Genomic DNA, 25,260 nt, shown 5'->3' with positions numbered 1-25,260 from the left:
GGAGGCAGGCAGGACGGGCGGACAGGGCAAAGGGCAGCACTTGCTACTTTACCAGTTCTTGGTCCTCTCTGTGTGGCACATACTGCTTGGAGACTTAGGAAAGCTCTGTGTGGTCCGGCTTTCTAATTCTTCTGACTTGCTGTAAATTGGCTGTAAAGTGCAAGTGTCTTTTTATGGGAAATGTTTTATATCGGGTGGACTAGGAATGTATGACCCTTCGGAGGTTGCTTAAACTGTCCTGAATCCTGTAGGATTCAAGAAATGTGCTTGACGGCACTCTAGAGTTGTCCGAGGAGGAAAATACCCTCTCTACAACTGACTAGTATTTTATGGATGTCCCAATATTGCAAACTTTTAGTGAAAATTTCCAAGTCTGATGGAATTTATTGAAAGACGTAAGGGTTAAGATAAAACTGAAAGTTTGAGACATACGTTAAAATTGACATTTATTGGAATAGGATTTAAGAATTATTTTTCTATTCCATATGGCCTACATCAAAGGTCTCAGCATGGTTCTCAGTGTGGTCGATTGGTTTGTTGTTTGCAATAATTTGTTTTTAACTGCCTAATTATTTGCTGGGCTGATAGCCAGCAAAACAACACTTATCCACAAATAAGCATTGAATAGGGAGTTCCTAGCCCTTTATAAAACTTTTTACCAGTTTCGCTATTTGTTGTTCTTAAAAGACCAGCAGACGTATTCTCCTGTTTGTGGTCCTATTCATGTAATTTTAATGTCCTTTTAGTGGGCTAAATAATGAGAATTAAGATACAGTCTTGTTCTTGCAAAGGATAAGCTAAGCCATTTAATTTATCAGTGTGCTTATCAGCGAAAAAGAAAACTGAGCTCTTCCTCCTCTGGGTCTCAAAATGCACGAACAAGTTCACACGTTCTCGGGTGAGATCAGTTCTTGCACACGTGCTTAGTTCGTGGGTACTAACTGTGGTCTACATGTGTACATTTTGTCTGAATGCTGGTTTTGTGGCTTTACTAGCTCCCTTTTTCTCTCTCCTTTTTTATCCTGTCCTTGCTGCTCCCCACCTTCTGTGCAGCTCCATCCTCCGACAGCTCCCCGTATAGCGCGCCACTTCCTGAGTATGCCAGTTGCCAGCCTCCTTCGGCACCTCCTCCATCCTATGCTAAAGTCATCTCAGCTCCAGTGTCGGAGGCCACTCCTGACTCTGCTGTAGTGACCGCTTTGCCACCTCCTTCCACACCCCCTACACCACCACTTCGACACTCAGCGACACGTTTTGCTGCATCTGTAGGTTCAGCCTTCCACCCCGTTCTTCCCCATTACGCTACAGTTCCTCGTCCTCTGAACAAAACCTCTCGGCCTCCTTCTCCTGCGAACACACCCTCTTCTCAGCCTCCAGCTACGAAGCCCTGTGCCTGGTCTACTTCCACTGTCGCGTCCCTCCCTCCATCTCCTCCAGTAATGATTAGCAGCCCCCCAGGCAAAGCGACCGGTCCGAGGCCTGTCCTCCCTGTTTGTGTCTCTTCTCCTGTGCCCCCAATGCCTCCGTCACCAGCAGCACCCAATGGGCCGCTTGACTCTGTCCCGTGTCCGGTGTCCCCACCGCCTACCTCAGGGCCAGCAGCGCCGCCGCCTCCACCTCCGCTGCCTTCCCTCGCACCGCGCTCACACTGTGGATCGCAAGCCTCTCCTCCTCCAAGCACCCCTCTTGCCTCAACTCCCTCATCCAAGCCTAGTGTTCTCCCTTCTCCCTCTGCAGCTGCCCCTGCCTCTGCGGAGACTCCTCTAAACTCTGTGCTGGGGGACTCCTCTGCTTCTGAGCCAGGCTTGCAGGCAGCCTCTCAGCCGGCCGAGACTCCAGCCCAACAGGGTAAGGCTTCCGTTGTTGCTACTAACAACGCACCCTGGAAACGTGGTGTGTCCGCGGCGGTCACTGCCTAGAGGCACGGGGAGGGTGGTTCTGGTAGGTGAACAGCCCTGTGTCACTGTGCCCAACTCTGTGTAACCTAAACAAGTCCAAGATGAGAGAGGCTCTTTCCTGGATTAAGTGCAGTCAGAGGATCAAGGTGGGGAGTGTCCGCACTGCTTTGGATTTTTGTGTCTTCCGCGGTATCGTAGCTGGAGGGGTGTTCTGGTATTTGAGGGCCTCCGCAACACATTCCCTGTAAATCCCACTAGGAAGACGTGACTTGACACATTTCTCTATATGATAAATACATGGCCTGCCAAACTTGTCTTCCTTTACTTTGTGGGAAATTGAGAGATTCTATTTGGTGCCCAACTGAAGTCATGAGATGTGTCTTCCTCGAGTCTCCTCCTGAACAGTTCTGATTCTTGGGCCCTGTTTCATTTTGGCTTCTCCTGTATTGGGCTTCCCACATTGGACTAGGTACGCCCCAAATCCTGAAGAGCAGCCCAACTTTGCACGAGGGGTGGGGAGTGTTGCAGGCCTGATGTATGCCCCAGGGGATTCCCATGCTCCAGAAGTACAAGAAGTAGTGGCCTGAAGGGATAGTTGGAAGAGAACAAGCATCCTCCACAGTTATCCCCCCCACTGCCTCCCCTCGCCCCAACTGGCCGTCATGGTGACAGGGGAGGGAGGATGTAATCGTCTAAGTTTGGATTATTTGTAAGTAGAGAAGGACCTGGTTCCATAAGTGAATAAGAAGACACTTGGCAACACTTTTTTTCAAAGATAGGATCTAGCAAGAATTACAGGAATGAATATGACAGCTAATTTGTACGTAGAAAGAAACGGTGTCATAGCCTGGATTTAATTAAAAACCCTTCTTTAAAAAAAATCTTTGTTCTTAAGATAAGTAATAAGACCTGTTATTGCTGTGTCTATGTTTTTCCTGTTGACGCATCGATTTTGCTTAAACACTGAGTCAGAATTCTAGTACATGCAGGCTCGTGTCACGTGACGGTAATGCCGGACAAGGGGGCACAGTGAGCCTGACGAGGTCACGGGACCCACCTGCTGTGGCCTTACAAGCCCACAGCCCGAGGGAGGGAGGCAGTCTGTTGCTCTGTGTTCCTCTAAGAGCTGCTGGTGTTTTCAGTTTCAAAAAATTACCACCCAGGGTGCAAATAACATCTTATTTGTCCTAAAATACCCCTTTAAAAGACTTCAAGGAGGGAGAGTGCCTACTAGCTCGGTCTTCTGATACTGAGTAAGTTCTCTTCACTCTCTTTGTGATTTTACAAGATTTGGAGACATTTCTCTCTTACCCCTGTCTTCTAGACTAAAAGGAACTTCAAATTCTGTATCGTTTAATTATTTCTGGTAGTTACTTTCAGGTTGTACTTTGTTCTAGTAGATTCCTTTACTTCAGTGATTCTGTACACATTGGAGTTAAAGGTGGAACATTTTTAAGATGCTGACCTGGGGACCCGCCCCTCCCTCCTGTTCTCAGTCCAGCCACTGCGGCCATCTGTCAGCGCCTAAATACCGGTCTTCACTATGGTAGGCTTAAGGGTCTCAACCTTTACAGGTTCACACAGACTCTTGGGGGTCTGTTACTTCCAACAGCCCTAACTGCGGTCCTACACACGGGCTCGCTTCTTCAGGGGCACCGCTTCCATCACAGATTTTATAAGCACTTAAGCGGCTCCATGAACCCCCAAAGATGTAACTAAGTGACTTGTCGCACAGTTCTGTTAATAAAGCTCTAACATTGAAGTAAGATGTTAAATACTTTGCTTTGCATTTTAGTATCTTTTTAACACCGATCTAGACTTTAAACGTTATGCTAAATGGAACTCATTAATAGGTAGTAAATGTCTGAGGCCACTTAATTTGGCATGGCATCCTGCATCCCTTTCCACAAGATTGCGCCCGCAGCTCTGTTGTTGACGGTCTTATTTAACGTCTCTTTCTCTCAGGCGTTGTCTTGGGACCACCTGCACCTCCGCCCCCACCTCCGCTCCCCTCAGGTCCCGCCCTGGCTCCAGCAGCGCTGCCCCCCCACCCGGGGCCTCCGCCTCCCCCTCCGCTCCCTGCCTCGGGGCCTCCGCCCCCGCCCCCTCCGCCCCCTCTTCCTAATCAAGCGCCCCCCCCTCCCCCTCCGCCTCCTGCTCCCCCCCTCCCTGCATCTGGATTTTTTGCCGGATCCGCATCTGAAGACAATCGCCCTTTGACTGGACTTGCGGCTGCCATCGCCGGAGCGAAACTGAGGAAAGTGTCCCGGGTAAATGCACCTCCACATCTCTGTGCTTTCTGCTTGTGCCTATTCTCCCTCAGTGACTGGGATAGCGGATTGACTGTCTTCTCATTTCATGAACCCTCTGTTACTTCACTGATTCAAAAATCTGAGACAGTTTATACTCGAGAGAGAATACAGCTTCTGTAAACCCAGCACCCAGACTCACCACTTCACATTTTACCGTATTTGCTTAATTCTTCTCTGTGTGCATGTGTTTCCTTCTGCGGGACACACACACTCTCCCTTTTTGTCTAAACTGAGAGTGAGTCAGACACACCACGTCTCCCGTCTCCCTGAACACTGGGGCGTGTGGTCTGTAGGAACAGGGACGCTCACCTACGTGCCCACTGGAGAATGATCAGGACTGGGAAGTTTGGACTCTTCTAATCTACAAATGTATTCAGATGTCACGTATTGTCCAACACTGTCCTTTACGGCAGTTTTCTAACCCAAGATCACTCAGTACGTTTAGCTGTGACGTCCCGAGCTTGTCATAAAACTGGGATAGTTCCTTCACTGTTTCATACGTGAGGTTGACTTTGGCGAGCTCGCCCTTCAGTTTGGTTTCCCCGATAGTTTTCTCAAGATTAGTTTTGGATTATGCATGTTTTGGCAGATTACGCATTTTTTTGCCACCAGAGTGACGTGTCCTTCTCAGTGTATGGAACAGGGAGACATGTGGTAATGTTTTATTCCATTATTGTTGATGTAAACTTGGATGGAATTTCCACTGATTAATATAAAGTTAGTGCCAATCACTCCATTGGTTCTTAAAAAGATTTAAAAAAATAATAATTGGATGTTTGTATTGAAATTAATGTCCTAAACACAGGAGTTTACTATCTGTCCATATTCTCATTAAGATGGAGGATGCCTCTTTACCAAGTGGAGGGACTACCATTGGTGTGAACCCGGCCTCATCGAAGTCAGACACGGGTCGTGGGAATGGACCCCTTCCTTTAGGAGGCAGTGGGTTAATGGAAGAAATGAGTGCCCTGCTGGCCAGGAGGTGAGTGAGAAACTATGTGAACACGTTCGGAATTGAGAGGATTGTGTTCATTTTATTCAAGTACAATTTAACTAGATGCCGTTCTTCCCTTTCAGAGTAGTTTTTATACTAAGAGATGAATTTTTTAAAAATCTGATTTATCTTCTTTCTAGGAGAAGAATTGCTGAAAAGGGATCAACAATAGAAACAGAACAAAAAGAGGACAAAAACGTAAGTTCATAGAGTCTACTGCAACTGGAAACAGGAAAGCCAGGCGTAGCTCATTCAGGAAGTGATATCCGAGATTAGGTGGAACTTAGAATTCCTTATTTTAGCTTTTCACGTATTAGAAATGGCTTGTTTCGAGCATGATGTATCACGTTTTCATAGCCTTCTGTGTGCGACGGGCAGGGCATGGGGACCCGTGGGGAAGGAGCTGCACTCAGTTGTGGAGCGAATGCCGTACATTCAATCGATGTCCTGAATCTCGTAGGGTCTCCGTTTCCTTGCACTGAGAAGGAAGGAATTAGACTAATCCCCTAGGAGCCCCGTGGTTATCAAGCTGTGTGCCCGCCGTTGCTTCCCCACTGCATTTGGGCTTCGGCACCCTTCCTCCCGCTTGTCGCTCAGTAGCGGTGGCTGGTGCCACTCAGGAGGATGGGGGCCTGTGGGGGACAGAGGAGGCAGTTCTGGGCTGCAGTGGAAGGGAGAGGAGGCTAATGAAGGACACAGTGGGAAACGCAGCAGGCATGTTGGACATGGAAGCGTGTGAGCCCCTGAATCTGTGCTCCAGGTTTCTGGCGGGTGCCATGTGATTAATAAGTGTTTCTATTTAGGAAGATTCGGAGCCCGTAACTTCTAAGGCCTCATCGACAAGTACACCCGGTAAGTTCAGGAGGTCTATTTTAACCTTTATGAACCTTCTCAAAATACTAATACTCCTCAATTAAAAATGCCCCATTTACCCATGTTGGGACCAGGTTCCTGCCTGGTGATGAAAGCGTTAAAGTTTTCATTCACGCTTGAAAGCAATGACTTGCTTTTCCTCTGCCTTTGTGAGATGGAGCGATCCATTAAAACCCAAAGGTTTTTTCCTGATGATTCTTTCTTTGAAAATCATAATTTTTACACATTCCATGTGTACTGCTGTTGAAGATTTGAGGCTCTTCACTAGAGCACGGAGACATACATCATCAGATGAAAGAGAAGTCCTTTTAGTCCTGGATTCTTAAAGGTGAAGTTTAGGTGAGCAGGTAGTTAGCACTCATGTCCATGTCAAAGCATTCTCAAATGGAGAGAGAGCGCTGTCCTTTTAGCCATACATTGGGGTAATACTGATAATCAGGGAGATAAAGCTTCTCTTTTGTAAGGAGAAAAGAAACCTCGTTACAGCTTTGGGGAAGTGGTGTTGAACTCAGCGAGGTTTCTGATGTTGAAGACTCTAGGTTGCGAGTATATTCCGTAGAATATGGACAGACTGCCTCTCCCTGGAGGCATCTGACCAGCACGGCGTCTGTGATGAGGATGTGAGGTGCCGTTTCGTGTGTTGACTAAAGTGAAGAGTGGGTCTACCTGTTCAGCTTTTTATCTAATTTGAAATAAAGTGACGTGAATAATAAATTTGGTAATTTCGATGAATTAATATCTAGAATGGCCCATGAGAAGTTTTTATAGAGAAATGTCCATGTTAATTCCTACCCATTTTGAGTTGGAGACTACCAGTGACCTCTAGAATTCCACTGTTTAGAAATTCTAAAAAAAAAAAAATTCTGTTTTGGTGATTGTAACCCATTTGACAAAAAAGAAAAAAAAGTCTCACATTCTCATTACTGAATGGTGATTATTCAATATTTTGATGGCTGTATTGTGGTTAATATTGTGACTTTGTGAATTGTTTTTCCTCTAAATAGGACTCAGATCAGTTTGTTGATGTTACTTTCGTTAAAAATTCTCTGGTTTATGAACTACTTACTGTAATAGCTTTATTTTCTTCCAGAAGCCAAAATTAACATATATGCTGATACTGTAGAACTCCACTGTAAGTTAGGGTCACAGGACCGTTTACAAGTTGAAAAGAACTATGAATCCGCCCCCTGCCCGCCCCCTCCCCCCGGGGATGACCGTATTTTTATACAGATTTGCTCATAATTTCATGCACTCCCTGAAGCTTATGCAGACCCCAAGCTGAGAACTCCATGTCTAATAGGGAGCCCTGCTTTGCTAGAGAGGCTGTGCATCTCCCGGTGTGTGGGCTTCCAGTGTTGGAGACTTCGCTTTCCCAGGGGGCTCGTCACACTTGCTTACTAATGTCTTCTCATTTTAATGTCTGAAGTTGTACAAATTAGAATCCTTACAGATTTTAAAGTTCAGAATTGTAATTAAAAGTTTTTCATTTGTATTACTTACATAAACATGTATGATGTTACTTAGTATTTCGTTATTTGTTTTACAATAAGTAACTCTGGGAGCACATAGGATACTTCGTAACTTATGTTCCTTATTTTTAAAGAACCAACCAGAAAACCTTGGGAAAGAACAAATACAATGAACGGCAGCAAGTCACCTGTTATCTCCAGGTATGTTTGTTTTCTGACTTTTATGCTACATGTGTATCTAAAAAGAAATTAACCTCTCCAAACTCCAGTGGTAGATTTGAAATAGTACAAAGGAGCAGATGAAATCTGGAATTCTTCTGCTGGAGACCACTGAGCACCATCGTACTTTTCCTAGTGATTGGATGCTTACTGTGAGCCAGGTTGTCTGAAATTTTAAGATAGCTTTTATTCCTCCCAATTTCTTTATTTTGAAAAATTCAAAACTACAGAAAAGTTGAGAGAATAGTGGAGGAACCCAGATTCCCCAGTTACCAGTTCTGCCCGCCTCCCTTCCACACATGTTCCTCTGGGTTGGAGAGCAGTTGGGAAATCCTTCAGCATTTTCCGTAAGAACTGGGATATCCTTCTGTGTAACCCCAGTACCATTGTTGCTCTCAAATTTAATGTTGAACAATGGTATTATGTAACATATTCACATTTCCCCAGTAGTCTCAATGACATCCTTCATTTTGTAAATGTCATTTTTAAAAGAAACTTCTATATTTTAAATTGAAAAGTAGCTGGAGAGAAATGCCTGCAGTGTTTAAGAGAGAGCAAAATAAACCTGAAGTTTTGAATTTGTGAAGTAGAAAGATTGATTTCTGTCTCAGTTGGAACTTCTAGTTATAATCAACTTAGAAAAGATAGTGCCCAGAAACAAGACTAGTGAATTTCTCCCAGTGGGCGTGAGGCATGGTCTTAGCAAATTCAGCATTTCTTAGCTAGGCATATTTTATTGTCATACCAAATTTGTATCTCAGGTCTTGCACGTAGATGAAACTTTTTCTGGATTTATGAGACAGTTTAAAGGACTTAAATTTTTTTCCAGAAAAAAAATATGTGTTTAGAGACTAAAAAGTTTTTGGCCTTTTCTCTCAGAGTTGTTTGCTTTATTTTTACCTCTTAAAAGGCAAACTTGACTCTATTAGAAAAATACAAGGACAGACCTCACATTGCCACAGATCTGTTCAGTGTTAGCCTAAATCTAAATTTGGATTTGTTTTTATGTGGTTCTTTGTTCCTGTAGGAAAGATTCGGTGATGACACAGTTATTTAAGTTCCTCAATGCCTTTTCGACTGTATAGAAGCTTTTAGTTTCTCAGTGACTATAAGATGAATGTATTTGATTTTAGGAGAAAATGCAGGAATTGCTTTTGGTGGACATGTTTTCAATAGAATAGAAAAATTGCACATTTGTGTTTATCAGATACCTGATTGATGTGGCCTTCCAATGCGTCTCTGGTAGTTTTTATAGATTTTCTCCACGAGCACATTTTGAAGCCTGATTTATCAAGTACGTATCAGAGAACAGAACAGTGATGCCCCATGTATCTTTGAAGACATAAATGGGACGGGAAGAGTTTTTCTCTTTGTGTCTACTCTTCATCCCTACCTTACTGATACGGGTTCCATAGTGAGCCTGAAGTGAACCCTAAGTCCATCGAGGGACATGAAATGGCTTCTCCAAATGGAATAAAAGTTCCTTGACATGTTTGGGTTCATTTAAAAAATATTCTTTGAAAGATTTTTCACACTTCTAAAGGAAGTTTAGTAAGTGTTCTGAAAATCACCATTTAAAAAAGACTCTTCTGTAGATTAACCAGATACTGGTTCTTATTATCTAGTAGTGTATCGTTATGGTGTCCTGCTCTGGTAGGTGGTTTTCTTCTCCTTTCCTGAAATGGAAATTTGGAAACGCCATCGCTTCCTGACCACTCCTACCTTTTGATTTGATCCAGCCAGTGATACGTGTCTTAAAATTTCACCGCAAGCAGTTTTAAGCCATGAAAGACTTTAAAAAGTATGTTGGAAGGACTAAACTGGATGGCTTTTCGTCCCAAGTTTTCTCCCCTGTTCCTGCTGAGAGCCAGTGTATTAATACGGCCACTTGATGTTTTGTTTTTATTGAAGTGCACCTCATCCTTTTGTGGTGGTGAAAGTACCCCTTTCTCTTAGGAATGTCCATGTCGAGGTTATGTTAGTGATAGGATGGATCAATACCCTGTCATACACATGAGGTGTACTGCATTGTGCTCTATTTATTAAGCAAAGATGCCAGATAGTAGGGTAAAAGCAAAAATGTTGTCATTAAAATTACCTGAAGCTATGACTGGAATGTCCCATTGGAAAATTTGTGAGTTTTCATATTCAAGAGAACATGTGAAAATTTGTGAGATCTGATATTCAAGGTAGAAAAAGAGTTTCCATGCTTTTTTTCTGAGAAGAGTTAATTTTGTACTTCAAACTACAGTGATTTTTGATACTTATTGATACTTTGTGTAGCAGCTTTTACTATGTCTGCAATCTCTAAAAGTGGTCATTGCGCCACGATTTCCTTTTTGTTCTCTGTAATTGTCAAATGAGTATCTTAAATAACCAGAATCAGTGTCCAAGTACCTTCTTTTGTATTGGGGAAAAAACTACTCTTTTAAGGTTAATGGACTCCTTTCATTGTTTTGCTGTGACTACAAATCTATAAAACAGGAACATAGTGCGAATTGTTTTTTAAAAGCTCTATTGTATTTCCCTTTAAATGGTTTTTCCCCTTCATAGACGGGATTCTCCAAGGAAAAATCAGATTGTTTTTGACAACAGGTCCTATGATTCATTACACAGGTATCATCCTGATGTGACTTTGTGGTTTGAGACTTCGAAATAACATGTTGAGGATAGGGCTGAGCTTTTTCTACCTGGATTGGTAATCACCACAAGGGGAGATGCTTGAGGAAGATCGAATCTTTCATATTAGCTTTATTTAGAGCAATTTTTAAAAAACACTAAGAGATTTTAAGTAGAAAAGTTAGTAGGGTTCATTCCCCTGCCTTCATTTTCTAGTCGGATCAGGGTACCTATGAGTGGTGGACACACCAGCAAGGCCAGAGTGGGGTCTGAGACCCCCTGTGTCTTCTCCAGCCACTTGGCAGCTCTTGCATTTTCTTCTGAAGGCTTTTCTCCTTAGAAGCTTGAGACAAAGCCTTTAAAAGGTAGAGAAGAAGATTTGTACTCTGTGTCAGTGGAACATGGGACTACATTACAGCCACACTTGTGAAAAGTGGATTCCTGGACGAACATCTGTGTCTCGTCCATTCGTTGCAGCAGATTGCGTGCCTTTACCAATCTGACGTCTCCCGTCCTGGGCACGTGGTTTTCCAGGATGAGTCCTGTTACACCATTTTTTAATTAAGAAAATTAAGAACCATTTATTTCCTTCTTAATTAAAGAAATTGACAATTTTTTATAAAAATCCTCAAGTGTTTAAGCTTTATATTTAGAACTGATTTGGAGGAACAGGGGCTTTAAATATTGTGGTAGTTATTTGATAGGCAGCTGTTTAGAGGTAACACAGAAACCTCTGGGAAGGCCTCATACTTTGTTATCAATTATGGTGAAAACCCATAGATTACAAATCACCGAGGTTTGCCCATGTTATCATATGCACCTATTTTTAAATATACACATCAAGTCTCCTGGGAGCATGACTTAAATAGTATATGGAGGGGTGTCTGTGGCAGTGAGTCAGGGGTTGTGCAGACTGTATTTGGCCAAATTACTTTCATGCCATTGATGATTAAAATATTTGATAAGTTTGTCAGCCAGTTAAATCTGCATAAAATGTTTGTATTACACGCATGAAATCATTTTTCCTGCTTTTTTCAAGGTGGTTTAATCATTGTCACCAAAAGACTTACTTGGAAAGTTTGCTAGTACACAGGAAAATAGCATTTAATGAGATTTTCTGTTGTTAATCTTCTCAGTTCTCTTGCTGCTTTCCCACGTAGGGCCCCTTGATAGAATAATGTTGATAAACCTTTTTTAAAAAAGTGGTGATTACTTCTTTCCTTCAGTATGAAAAGTTCCCCCCTTTAGTTAATTATCATGGTGGTGGTGGTGGTGGTGGATTGCATGTTAGCATGAATTAAAATTTCTTAATTGCATGTTTCCTCTATAGTTTATTATGTAACAATAATGTGTTGTATTTAATAAGTATGGATATATTCATAACATACTGCCGGTTAATTAGTGGACTACAGTTGCTCATGTGAATGTTGGGGATATTCATTATATAACCTGGGAGAAAAGCATTCACTGGTTGTACCACTTAAATGTGAAAAGTGAAAGAAAAGCAGAGAAATTAGGAGTGTCAGTCTGGCGAGCAGGAACAGAGAGCGTGGGTAAATAAAACGCAGTGTGTGGACCGTCAAGGGTGTTCCCCAGATCGGCCTGTGCTCAGGACACCTGCCTTGTCTGCTGTGGCTCTCTTTACCTCCTCTGTGACCGGGGGTTGCTGCTGGCCCCTCAGCAAAGGGAGAAGGTGTATCCTCTCTAGAGGAAAGGAAATGTGTCCTATAAGTAAGTCTCTTCCACCGCCCCCCTATGCCTAGCTCTCAGGGCTTACTGAGTGAAATTTTCTGAAAGTTGTTTTCCCTGGTTGATCCAAGCAGGGCAGCAGAGATCTCATAAAATAAAACTGGTTGACTTGCTTTACATGACAACTTGTTAAGCAGCCATATGTTTGATATGAAAAGAGATTAGCTCAGTATTTCATTTTCACAAACAATGCCTGTGGGTTTGGAGTATAATATGCCTTGTAAGAGTTACAAAATCATAACTTGGAAAAGTTACGGTGCGTACCGAGTTTTGATTCAGATTTGTGATGTTGGTCCTCTGCAAACCTGAAGACATGTGACTCAGCTGATAGTTTTCATCTACACCGAGTTGTGGTCCTCAAAGCATAGCCACTTACCATACTGAACCAGAACATAGAGGAGTGCCCAGTTAAGACTCTAGATTTTCCCCTGGGATTTCCTCTACTTGCCGGAATTGGAGAGGAGCCATGACTGGTTTATTTGATATTGAAACTTTTGCTTAAAATATACCTAATTTCTAAGACTTACTTCTTCGTGTAGAATTTTTAATAGAAGCTAAACTTCTGAATGTGTAGTAATAATTGGCAAACTGCTTCTTTGTGGCATTTCCTTTTTTTTTTTAAAGATTTATTTATTGGAGAGAACGAGCGTGCACGCACGTGGGGGAGGGGCAGAAGGAAAGGGAGAGAGAGAATCCCAAGCAGATGCCCCATGAGTGTGGAACCCCACGTGGGGCTCAATCCCGCGACCCTGAGATCACAACCCCAGCTGAAACCAAGAGTCAGACGCTTAACTGACTGAGCCACCCAGGCGCCCTATTATTATTATTATCTTTTTTTAACAAAATTAGTTGTAAACACGTCATTCAGATGGCATCTCCATAAAAACTTGTCTGGAAACAGCCACATAGCCAACTGGATATGAATATACTTTTAATTATTTCCCCAGCATTCTTACTTATTTGGATGCTTGAAATGGCATGAAACACATAGAATGAATCATGCTTATTACTCAAATGGTTTTATCCCATAAACCAAGGCATCGAATTTGTAAACTGATGTATCTTAGTGGTTGGTCTGCCAGATGTTTAGTAGGCTCTGCACACTTTCAGAAGAACGAGATTGCACTCCTCGGGCCTCAGTGTCGCAGCTGGTCTGGCGTGTCCGTCCCTGTCAGCGTGCTGCACACGATCCCGTTTCCCAGAGAACGCGCTCCTCTGCCCTTTACTGAAGAAGTGTCTTCATCCCATCACCGTTGTCTGATTTGTTTACAAGTAACTGGAAACATTGAGCAAAATGAAAAATACTTTGTTTTCTGTTCTAATCAGTCCTGCAACTTTGACAATTAACTTTTTAACATCTGTGTTTTAAGTACTGAAACCTGGTGTTGGGTTGGTAAATTTGCAATTTTTTGTAAACTCTTAAACATCCCAAGTGTTGTTTACCTGTCCTGGAAATTCCATTTGTACAGACCAAAATCTGCACCTTCATCACAGCCCAGTGCCAATGGCGTCCAGACGGAGGGGCTAGACTACGACAGGCTGAAGCAGGTAGGCGCTTTCCCTCCGCATGCACTGGTCTCTCTGGAAAAATGTCTGGTGTGCTGGCATTTGATGGGTGGTGAATGTACTGGAAAAGAATAGAGTTTAGGTCTTTCTATGCAAATGAAACAGTGATATGACTACTGTATTGCTTTTTCAAATCTTCATTTTTTTGGGTCAGTGTGTTCACGTAAAGTTCCAGCGGTGGTGGAGAGTGGGGCAGGTGACTTCACGGTGTAATATAAACTTTAAATGTCAGTGCATGGTGTATAATTGTAAAAGGAAAATGGGGTTGCACTTTCCGCTGATGGTTGGCAAAAATGGACCCAGCGAATCTGGTTTTGGCAAGAACGTGAGGGAAATGGGCACTCTCGTATACTTTCATTTCCTAGAAGCAGTTGGGAAAAGAGATGACGAGCCTTAAAAATAAGTATCTTACCTTTGAACCCAGCAATTTCACTTCCAAGAATGTATGCTAAGAAAATATTGCAGAAGTATATAAATCTGTAGTGTTGGGGAGGGCCCCGTGGTCATTAAGGAATCAAAAATGAGAGTATTGAATACTGAATGATGAAAAAAGGATCTTGTCCATATTTTGGATACCTCTGCATTATACACGTAGGTACTCAAACAAGAAAGGGGAAGGAGTGATAGGTGAGAAGATGTGTGGGCCTTTAAAATATTTTATTCCCAGAAGAGGTAAAATAATTTTTAAAAAAATTGGTAGTGTTAAAAAAAACTTAAAGGGAGGGCCAGTGTACACACCTTATTAGTAAGACAGTGGTCAGTTTCACAGACCTGAACCCAGGTTTGCTGCAGCGAGCAGGGTTGCCTTGGGCTTCCGGCCCCGCACCCTGGGGACCTCTGAGAACAGTGACCCACACCACTCCCTGTCGCAGCCTCGTACTGACCTGCTGGTGGACGTGCAGGCCAGGGGCTGGCTGGGCTCCTAGCACAGTGCTGTCTTCTCGCCCTCGTGGGAGGCCGGGCAGGCAGTGCTTATACCCAGACTCTGCACGTCCGAGGTTCCGAGGCGTTCATTCCATGGCTCAGCCCCACAGCTCGGTCAGTAGCTGAGTCAGGATCAGAGCCCTGAGATCTTTGCTCAAAGCCTGTGTTCTCTGTGCTGTCACTCCTTTGTCAAATGTCTGGGAGCTCAAAAAGGGACCAAGAATGTTGCAGTCATAGGAGTTCAAAATTAAAGTCAAATATGAATTAAAGGGAGAGATACTAACAATAATTTCAGATAAATCTAATTTTTATACTGCAAAGCTATTTGAGAAGTTAAATTGAGTTATATAGTTTGAAAAGGAAGCTTGAGGTCATTGATAATCAAGCCCTAATTTTCCTGTATATTAAACATGGCTTTCTTTTCTTGAAAAACACTTTAAAGTAGACGCTTGCACACACTTGAAAACGTGGTAAATTCTTGGCTATCTGAAGTGTAGTGGAGAAGAGAGGAAAGGTTTCCTGTTAGGGCTGCTTTTAATAATAATTTGAATAAGGATATCTGATAGTTTGTACTAATAATTTCTGTGCTTGTTTTGTCATTGGTAAAGTGGAGGAGTTATAGTAATTGATAGTTTCAACCTTATTTTAAACATGAAAAGCTTTTTAAGAAAATGAACCTTAAATAGAGCGATTTAATTTTACCCGAGGTGTGCAGTAATAAAGAAGGTCACATATTGGAAAGTAATCCATCCATAGGGGAGGTGTTATTCTTCAAATTGTGTCACCTTGTCAAAGCCCTTTTAGCTGGCATGTGACATTGTTCTTGGTAATTTGGGGAGGGGAGGGGCAGAGGGAGAGAGAGAGTCCCAAGCAGGCTCCATTCCCAGCCTGGAGCTGGACGCAGGGCTTGATCTCACAAGGCTGAGACCATGACCCGAGCCGAAATCAAGAGTCAGACGCTCAACTGACTGAGCCACCCAGGAGCCCCTGTTCTTAGTGATTTTTTTTAAGTTTGGGTGGGGGTAGGGTGGTTGTCCATTATTTCAAAGTGAACTTATAAATACAGATTTTGCAAAATATTTGAAGGTGGAGTGGTTTTCATGGAGGAAGGAGCATCTAGAACTATTAAATCAATACAAATAGGGATCACACAAGTACTATAACATTTCTAGTAGCCATATTAAATGAAGAGAAATAGGTGAAATTCATTTTAATATATTTTATTTAACTTAATATAACTAAAATAGTATTTCAATATGTAATCACTATTTTAAAATTACTCATTATTACACGTTATTTTTTTCACACTAAGTCTTTGAAATCTGGTGTGTGTTTTCCCCGGCAACGCATCTCATTTCACACTGGCTACGTCTCGGGTGCTTGGTGGCTCCATGTGGCTGTGTCTTCTGTTTATCGGTTCGGACCGTGTAGGTCCAGCAGGGGCCCAGCCACCCTCATCCTACCCGTTAGGGCAGCCCGTGAAGCCGCTCCAGGGGAGTCTCGGGTTCCTAGAAGCATGGTTTGGCAACTGTGGTGTTATTCCTAAGGAATCCCATACTTCAAACCAGATCACAGATTGGCCAGGATCTGCTCGTCTAGTTTACTTCTCCTGTTCCTTGAAATTTCATTACGGGCCATCTTTCAGACTGCTCCGAGAAGACGAGGTTGAGGGCAGAGCTATTCCTGTTCTAGAAATTACCTGAATCCTACCTTTCACTGGATGGCAGAGCATTCTAATGTTTCATGTTTTGCTAGGCTACAATAAGCAAAGGCTGGGAAGACTGTTAAAACAGAATCATTGCCCGGCCTGCTCTAAGACAGCCTTGTCTGGGAGGGACTCCGGCAACACAGACCATTCCTCAAACTTCGTATATTCCTAAAATTCTGTATGACCAAGAATATATGTAGTGGTGATTTTTTTTTTCTGTATTCCTGATGTGTTTCTCTCATATTTTAGGACATTTTAGATGAAATGAGAAAAGAACTAACAAAGCTAAAAGAAGAGCTCATTGATGGTGAGTATATGAACAGATTTGCTGTCCCTGTAATGTTTGAGAATATCCTTTTTTAAGGAAATGCACATAAAGAAAGAACCAGTTTATTACTTGAGGGCATAAAACAATTACTTTTGCATAGTATCCTGCCCTTCACTTGGCTTATTAGGATGTCAGGGAGGAGCCCTCTCCTTCTTACGGTGGAAGTTATTTGTGAAAATAGGAATGAACGAGGTCCCTATGTGTCAGGGCTTGAGTAGCGTCAGATGGAAGTCCAGGCGGATCGGCCCGTCTCTGGCCTCGCGTCCCACCTCGCTGCCTTCTCTGCGGACTCTGAGCTCACAGAGTCCGTGTTGTCATTTTGCACACAAAAGGGAGAGCGCAAATGAGAAAGTGTGTGTGTGTGTGTGTGTGTGTGTGTGCGCCTGCACATACATAAATCAGTACCGTCTTTGTGTCAAGAAAACACAGGTCTGTGCAGTGTAAGATACAGGGTCCGTTCGTCTCCTTATTACTGGGAGTTTGAAGACAGCCACTGAGATTTCTTAGGAGTGAATCACTCATTGATTTTACCTCATCGTCGTATTGACTTGAAATACGTTTCCTTTTTGTGCCCAGCGATCAGGCAAGAACTGAGCAAGTCCAATTCTGCATAGAGAGACGAGCCGAGGAGGAATAGGACTTTAGTCTGGAGAAAGGAGAAAGACCCCTGCGAACAACAGCTGTTAACAACAACAAACCCCTACATTTGTGAGCTGTGACAAAGACAGTGGAGACAAACAGTCAGAAGGAGGAAAACCAACATCCTCGCGAGCCTTCAGACGCTATTGCTCTGGCGATAAGCTATTTCCCTCCCAGTTTGCTGCTTTTTTCTGACCTTTTCAATAGGATGGAAGAGTCGGATGCGAATTCCTGTTTCATAGTTATGCAGAAAGTACTAAACCCATCAGGCAAGATCGCCGTGCATTGAAATATTTTCATGTCAAGACAAAATAGCACGTTTTTCACAATCCATTGCTAAAATAAAGAGGAGAAAGGCTTAAGTTTGTTTTCAGAGAGTGCTGACGAAGAATTGAGCAAGTTACGCTATTATATCGTAAATGTTTCTCTCAGGTTTGTCTTCCTATCACATTTGATATTCCGTGAGGAATGGAGATCAGCCCTGTGTAGGTTAATATCCTAAAATGTGCAACAAATGGAATTGTATGCGTTTTCCAAGGGTGATATTTATAAGAAAGTGTCCTAAAAATGATTTGTCTGGCTTGAGGAATTTTAGAATGATAGGAAGTCTCTCGAGTTAGCCTTCATGCAATTTTGTAGATTAAAACATAAAAATTGTCCAGAATTTAAAGATTTAGATGCCTTCCTAAATTGTTAAAATGCTTTACCAAATCTCTGACTCCTACATAATACACACCAGTGGTCAAATGTAAAACAATATATTGTAGACTTACTGTAGGTTTTCAGCCTTTTTTAGATTTATGCATGTGGACATTTTTATAATGTAATTACAACCACCACAAAATTAGCTTTTTAAATTGCAGACAGTAATGCATGTCCCACTAATACGTAGCGGCCTTTTCAGGCCTGGTCCCAGGGAAAACCTTTTGTAGAGTCTGGGGTGGGTGGGAGGAAAGGAAGGAATCATTTTTTTTTTAAAGTTAATTTCTGCACTGTCTTTGTTTTCTCAACGACCTGCATGAATACTAATGAGGACTGTTTTGTGACTTTAATTGGTAAATATGTTAGCAGAACCAAGTACTCAATCTTTTACGTCATGTCTTCAGCTGTTCGTATTTTAACTTGAGTGATTTCAATGGTCTGAAACATGATTCTGAGCTTCACATGGATTACATTGTACTGTGGAACTCGAAAATTCGATCCCTGAATTTGGCAGTTATTTACTATCTAGGTGCCCTGCAGTTGGACAGGTGTTCAGGTACATGTTCCTGACCATGAAGCTGCTTTTGAATTTTGTTACATGGAAACACATGGAGTAGCCATGTCCACAGCAACCAAGGTCACAGACACCACGTGGCCGAGGGGACCGGCCGAGGGAACCAGCGAGGTGCTCTGCATGGTTCTCTTGTTGTGACCGAGCAAGATTCACGTGGTGGGAAGAAGGACCTAGGTGGTCTGCTCACCCCCATGCGGGTGTGCACGTAGTGTGCACGCCTGTGCGTGCACATGTAACCCACGCCCTTCTCCTGGAAACTCGCAGAGATTAAAATGGAGAAATTCTGTATGTTGCAATGATAGATTTTTTTTTTAATTTAGGAAATCACAAATTCTCCAGACTCTCCATCTTGATTTATTCTTCAGTTATGTGCCATATTTGCTTTGAAATCTTTGATTATCTGAAGTTTTTACTAAAATTTTGAAGAAATCCATTTTCATCTGCTTTCTAGATTTTGTAACCTCAGTTGGTCAGACAGCTTGTCAGTAGCATAGTTTACCATTCAAAAAAGGTTTGAGTGAGGGAATTGTTTTCCTTGTTAAAATAGTTCCTGTTTCTGTAGAGACTTCAGTTTTAGATTAATCTGTGATGGATGAGCTATCATAATTCACATCTACAGTTTTGTATCCACCATTCATCGTCAGGCAGTAGTAGGAAAGGCATTCAAGCTGCAGCAAGCCTCTAAAGTCCTGTCTTCTAAAAGAAATTGGAGGCACTTTGATCTTTATTATTGTCCTTTTGATTATGCAAACACTTGGATGGTATAAACGCTCACGTCCCCTATAAATCTGGTGAGAAATCACTTGATTTTGTTGGTGAAGTTAGTCTCTAGTAGGATAGAACACTGGGTACAAGTGGTCCAAAGTCAGAGAAAAGACTTACAGCAACACGCTGGATCTTAGTGCGGAGCTGGCGTAGGCACTCGGTGTCTCGTGCCTTGGCCCGATTCTCCCAGGAGGTCTGTGTAACGGGACAGGGCCAGTGCGGGGTCACAGCACGTTCCATCAGTGTGCGTTCGTCCGGATCGCTAAATGTGTTCTTCCCAATCACTGTACACATTTCCTGTCCTACGGGACAGTTTTGTCATCGTTAAGAGATTTCAGTAACTAAAATGGGAAGCAGAAGGTTAGGTGACTTTCCTTGGTGGGTGATGTTCCTTGGAGCCCGTCATGCCGACGGTGTTCATGCTCTGTGCTCACTGGGTGTCCGAAGCCGAGTGCAGTTCAGGGGGTCCTTTCTGATGACAGGAAGGCACTTCTTTCCTCAACACTGTGATCTGACCCGTGACAAATCTGTCCTATACGCTCTGTAAATGGCAAGCAGTCCATTGCAAACCAACTGAATGTACACATCTTAACGCCGGTGCTGAAATCTCTCCAGAGTAGTCGTCGTGATTTCACAGTTTGTTCACAATTTGCAAGCATCACGTGTCAATCCGAACTGAAGATGAAACACTAATGAATGTTGGATTCTCATGCTTTAGGTGTGCTTCCTTTTTAGATTTTTCGGTTCTCTGCTATTTTTACCGTACTGTTTCATTTACATTTCCTACCGCTAACTTCGTTTGTGTGATTGAAATAAACTTGCAGTATATACATGTTGCTTGTTTGTGACGCTTAGATGATACTATGAAATAATCTGTCGGCTCTACAATAAGTTCTTCTGAATGTGAAAAGCCCAGGACTTCACTCCCCAAAGTTTACACAGCTCGTCACTGTTCCTTCCAGATTTCCTAAGTTGAAAATACTGAGTAACACAGAGGGAAGACGTGATCATGTGTCTCCTCCGTTTGTTTCAAATGGCTGTTGCGTGTCCCCCGGCCCACCTCGGCATGGTGGCTTACTCCTCCCGTCAAGAGCTCAACAGAGGTGTAATATTTTACTGTTTTGTTCTACAGCGTAGACACTGGAACTCACACAGTTACTGTTTCCCTTATGTAGTTTGTGGGTGAAAGGGCCTTAGCAAGCCCTGAATTTTAAGCATAGGAACGTCTGATCTGTGGTGTTTTGTACACCGATTTCATGAAGACTTCGTATGAGCAGGGACACTGTTGAGCTGACTGATTTGGAGTCCGTTGTTGAAATTCTGATGCCTTCCTTAGAGGTACAGTAAGCCCTGTCTTTCCGCTTTCACCACATCCCGGGTTCTCTCCGTCGTCCTCCCCACTGGCTGTGGGCGCCTGCAGCATATCCCCGTCCACAGCTCCAAAAGTGTCAGCCGTCTCAGGCGCGTGCTTCTCTGCATATAGAAATCACAATGTTCATATAGAAATCACAATGTTCGTGTACAAACCAGAAGTCACTTTCCATTCAGAAGTGAATTCAGCAACATGGGGCCCCTGGGAGGCGTAGTCGGTTGAGCCCAATTCTTGGTTTTAGCTCAGGCCATGATCTCAGGGTTGTGGAATTGAGCCCCACGTTGGGCTCTGCGCTCAGCACAGAGTCTGCTTCTCCCTCTGCCCCTGCGCGTGCGCTCTCTCTCATAAGTAAATTCTTTAAAAAAAAAAAAGTGAATTAAGTAACAGATTGCAACCTTCTCAATGTGCCTAGCCACAGCTTGTGTGTCTCCTGAGAGCTGTATGTACCTTCAGTGCTATTGTGAAGAGTTGGCCTCTTGGTTCTAAGTGTTAACCCTCCACGGCACAGTTTACCAAGGAATGCTGTGTCATAACTTTATAACCCCGTAGCCTGAAAACGGTACCACATAAAGTGCACTGTGCGCAAGAACGCTCCAGGGACTCTTGCTCCTTTATGTCTCTGTCCTGTAGTCTCCTTTCCTAAAGACGTTTACTTCAAAACCCCAAACTTGTTGTTGTTGTGCCGTTTTTGTTTTTACTAGAAAGATGGATTTGTGTCCGTACGTCTCCTCAGAACTCTAAGGGATGTGAAAGGGGTCCCCAGAGTGCATCCAAAGGGCTGATGCTTAATACCTCTGACATGTCCCTGAAAAGTCACTTAGTATTTATACTCGGGTGCTCTGAAGTTGTCAGAACCTGGAGCATGTATAAGGAGCTGTGAATGTGAATGAAGTGTTCTAGGGGCCTTCGGTGCCATGCAGAAGGGGTGAAGAACACTGACTCAAGAGTAGCTTTCTCTGGGGTCTGAGCACACTTGACCAAGATGCTAGAGCGGGCAGCCCTCCAGGGAAGGACGTTTCCTCGACCGAGCACCGCGCGGGGGGCCAACATCCCGATGGGCCGTGGGCTTCCCGTGTCCTTCCCGTGTCCCTGTTAGGTTGTCTCTAGAGAGTTTTTGAGAATCGAGAGATTTTTACATCTTAATAATAATAGAAAAGTGAAGCCTTCAGCTTAAGTCTAAGACTGATTAGAAAAGAAACGGCTACAACAGCAAACCTTGGGCAGCCAGGGATGACAGGGCGGCAACGGGGCGCTCCCTTGAGGGGCGGCTGGGGTCTTCTGGGAAGGACACACATTCACACACTGCCCCAGTACAAGCTGTGTGAATTGACCTGCCTTTCTAAGTAGTTTTTCTTTATAAGGTAACCAGTTTTATGAGAAGGTAAGTCTGTGACATGGTCTTAGCGACTTAGGATGTAAAGGAATGATGGCCACGTTTATTGGTTATTTTTGTTAAATCTGAAGAAATCATAGATGTGAAGACTTTGAATTACACAGGTGTCTGTGGCCCAGAAACTCCCTAAACTGAAGTCTACGCACCAGGGCAGCAGCCTCTAGACACGAGAGAGCACAACTTTCTGTTTTAATGACCGCTGTTAGGAACGCTTGCATATTTCACTGGAGGACTAAGTTTGTAGTTATGCCATAATGAAAAATCTGTGCCAAGGCAACCTCCAAGTTCCTCGTGTGTAAATTTAACTCCCCTTCGCTTCTGAGAATGATTTCTTTAGCGGTGGGTAACAATTTTTTTAATATGTGAAGAAGGAATCACTGACGTAGCGAATAGTGTTCTGTGGGTGGGTTTGTTTTCATACGTGGTGGTTTTCCCAGGAAGGCAGATGTGCAGAGAAGCATGCCGCTGGGCCTTTGCACTGCACGAGAAGTGAGGCTTGGGGGAGGGGCACTGAATCCCCAGCAGGCACACGGGTTTGGGTTCCTTTCTGTAGAGGCCGGGAAAAGAGGTTTTTGGCTAACACTTCGTGACGCACGTGCCATGGGCAGCTTCTTCACACTGGTTCTTAAAACTCCTAGCGCTTCATGCCCGTAGTCACACCCGTGGAAATTGTAAGTCCCTTTTGAAAACAGGAATGGCATTTTAAACGTCTTTCAATGTGCTTCATTATATTTTAGATGAGAAATACCAACTTGGGATTTTCCTTGCCGCCCACCCCCCACCAGGGTGAACCCGGGGGCGCACGTGGTCTCTCCTGCCTGCCACAGCGTCAGGTGCCCGGTGGCTCCGAATTTCCCTGACTCCGTGCACCCTCGAGTCCGGCAGCGGCGTCTGTGCTCCCAGTGGGCTGTCGCCGCCGCGCTGGGGACTGGCCAGTGGGACCAGTGAGGAACTGACGCAGCGCCCAGAGCAGCCCTGGGAGCTTCTGTGGGAGGCATGGACTTTGTCCCCAGAATCTCCGGAGAGGAGAATTTCCCTGAGAAAACTGCTGGGAGGGTTAAATGTTCAGAAGAGAGCCGTGTTGAAGCCTGGCATCGTTTCATCCGGCGAATGGGGTGGGCGGTGTTCACAGCCCTGGTCCTTCCCCACATTGCGCCTGCCCTGGGCAGTGTCAGCTGCTGACCTTGAACTTGAGGTTCGTGCTGCCTCTGAAAGGGGGCGGTGTTCCGGGACTCCTGAGGAAGCCACGCATTCGCCCTTTCCCGGGCCTGGTGCCCGGAGCTCCCCATCTGCGCGAGGCCCTGCAGGCACTGCCGGAGGTCCTGGGGCCGCGGGATCGGGGCCTCCCAGGTCTGCCTTCACCTTCCCCTGTGGCCACTGGCTGGTTGGTTGATTCTTTTTTGATCCAAGAGAAGGGAAGAAAGCCCTGACTTCGCTCTGCAATCTTAAGTGCAGCTTTTAATAAGTGTTTTAAATCTTAGACCCTAATCACTGAGAAATGCGCATCCTGCGTGGGAACAATAAGGAAGGATTCGCGAGGTGACCGTCAAGGTCAGGGCTGTCACATAAGGTGCTGCTGGTGCCCGAGGGGACGACGGGTATCCGCTTGGCAGCGTCCATGCGTTCTCCTGGTCACAGCCCTCCGCCCCGAAGCCGCTGCTGCTCTTCACGGCTACCCCGTGCCGTGCGATCGCATGAGACTTGCGACCCCGCGTCTGCGACAGGACGTCCTTGTTGGGACTCTTTCTGGTCCAGGAGCTGCATGGGGTGAAGCTGCCCTCCTGTGTTTCTTGGGGAGAACGCTCTTCCACGGCTGCCTGTCCCCTGAGCCTGCTGTGCCCCGACCCTTGTGTCCTTCTGTAGAAGCACACGGGTCGTCACTTGCCCCAGCTCCTCAGTTTAATCCCAGCAACTTCTGGGCCGTTGGAGTGAGTGTTGTCCTGAGTCCTTACTTGGCCTCGACAAGAGGAAGGTAATTGGCACGGTCAGAGGTCGCCCTGGAAAGTCTGGGTTATACAACAGGAGCCCTGTTGCGCGGACATTGACTTCAGTTCTCGGTGGGTGTGCGAGTGTTTTGGGATTCTGTGTTTGTTAGCAATAAGATAGCTCTTCGTTTTAGGAGTGTTTCTTTTTTGGGAAAATGAAGTGTTTCTAACAAAAGTGAATGAGCTAGAAGGAAAATGCTATCTCGAGACATCTGTAGTTGATGCAAAATATCCCAAACTCAATTACAGTATTTACATATTTTCATAGAAATTCTTTTTTTGTGTTGCTTGATAAGACTGAGGAAGCCTCCCCGCAGTCTGTAATTATAGAAAACACTGAAAACCTTGAGTCTGTAGCTGGGGGGCAGAGCGTGGGTGTATTGGGGCCAGCGAGTTGGAGGCGGGCCCTGTGGTGCTGGCGGGAAGCTTTCTGTCACCTCAAACCCTCCTTTACTTGACCTTGGGGGCCAAGAGTGGGCATCTGGTTTGGAGCTGTGTATTTTGTTTCTGGGAACGCTGGAGGCGGTGAATTGGCTTTCTGGCCAGAAGGACAACCTCCACCATTTCCACGAAGAGATTTGGAATGTTAAATACATTTTCCTTCCCAGACCTGCCAGGTCGATAGGCCAAAAGCATTAGAATAGCACAAAAGATAAAATGCAAAGGTGACTTTTCCTTATGGTCCAGATGGGTTAGTCTCTCAGGTTATCTTGCTTCGCTACAAATTTTAAAGCTGGAAATAGGCGTTTATGTCCTTAAAGATTATGCAGAGCTGTTTTCTTTACTAAAGATGTGAACACATGCAGCCCACAAAATGAAGGCTTTATAATCTGGGAGTGAGCCTCTTACAGCAGCAGGGATGGAAATCATGCCTTAAAAGTTAAGGTTGAGGGGCGCCTGGGTGGCTCGGTCGGTGAAGCATCTGCCTTCGGCTCAGGTCATGATCTCCGGGTCCTAGAATCGAGTCCTGCGTCGGCTCCCTGCTCAGCGGGGAGTCTGCTTCTTCCTCTCCCTCTGCCTCTCCCCCTTCTTGTGCTCTCTGTCTCGCTCACTCACTCACAAATAAAATCTTAAAAAAAAAAGAAAAGTTACAGTTGATTTAAGCACACACAAGCCTGTGTTTTATATGCAGATGGAACTCATGTGTCTTATCTCATGGAATCTGAGTTAT

At 44.2% G+C, this 25,260-nt stretch overlaps 1 protein-coding gene across 1 annotated transcript in view; it reads left to right on the top strand.

Moving 5' to 3' along the window:
* ENAH (ENAH actin regulator) overlaps positions 1–20,169 on the top strand; it is a 137,625-nt gene extending 117,456 nt beyond the window's left edge. Inside the window, exons 7-15 of the mRNA XM_081823029.1 lie at positions 1,715–1,848; positions 3,864–4,168; positions 5,047–5,192; positions 5,345–5,402; positions 6,008–6,056; positions 7,681–7,747; positions 13,603–13,681; positions 16,581–16,638; positions 17,236–20,169. Of these exons, the coding sequence (XP_081679155.1) occupies positions 1,715–1,848; positions 3,864–4,168; positions 5,047–5,192; positions 5,345–5,402; positions 6,008–6,056; positions 7,681–7,747; positions 13,603–13,681; positions 16,581–16,638; positions 17,236–17,273 (934 nt within the window). The 3' untranslated portion in view covers positions 17,274–20,169. The remainder of the gene's footprint in view (positions 1–1,714; positions 1,849–3,863; positions 4,169–5,046; positions 5,193–5,344; positions 5,403–6,007; positions 6,057–7,680; positions 7,748–13,602; positions 13,682–16,580; positions 16,639–17,235) is intronic.
* The last annotated feature ends 5,091 nt before the right edge of the window (positions 20,170–25,260 follow it).

Source organism: Leptonychotes weddellii, chromosome 6, assembly GCF_054177405.1.
Source record: "Leptonychotes weddellii isolate Sample4059 chromosome 6, ASM5417740v2, whole genome shotgun sequence".
In the NCBI taxonomy this organism is placed as follows: Eukaryota; Metazoa; Chordata; class Mammalia; order Carnivora; family Phocidae; genus Leptonychotes; species Leptonychotes weddellii.
This window is presented reverse-complemented; position numbering and strand designations above follow the sequence as displayed.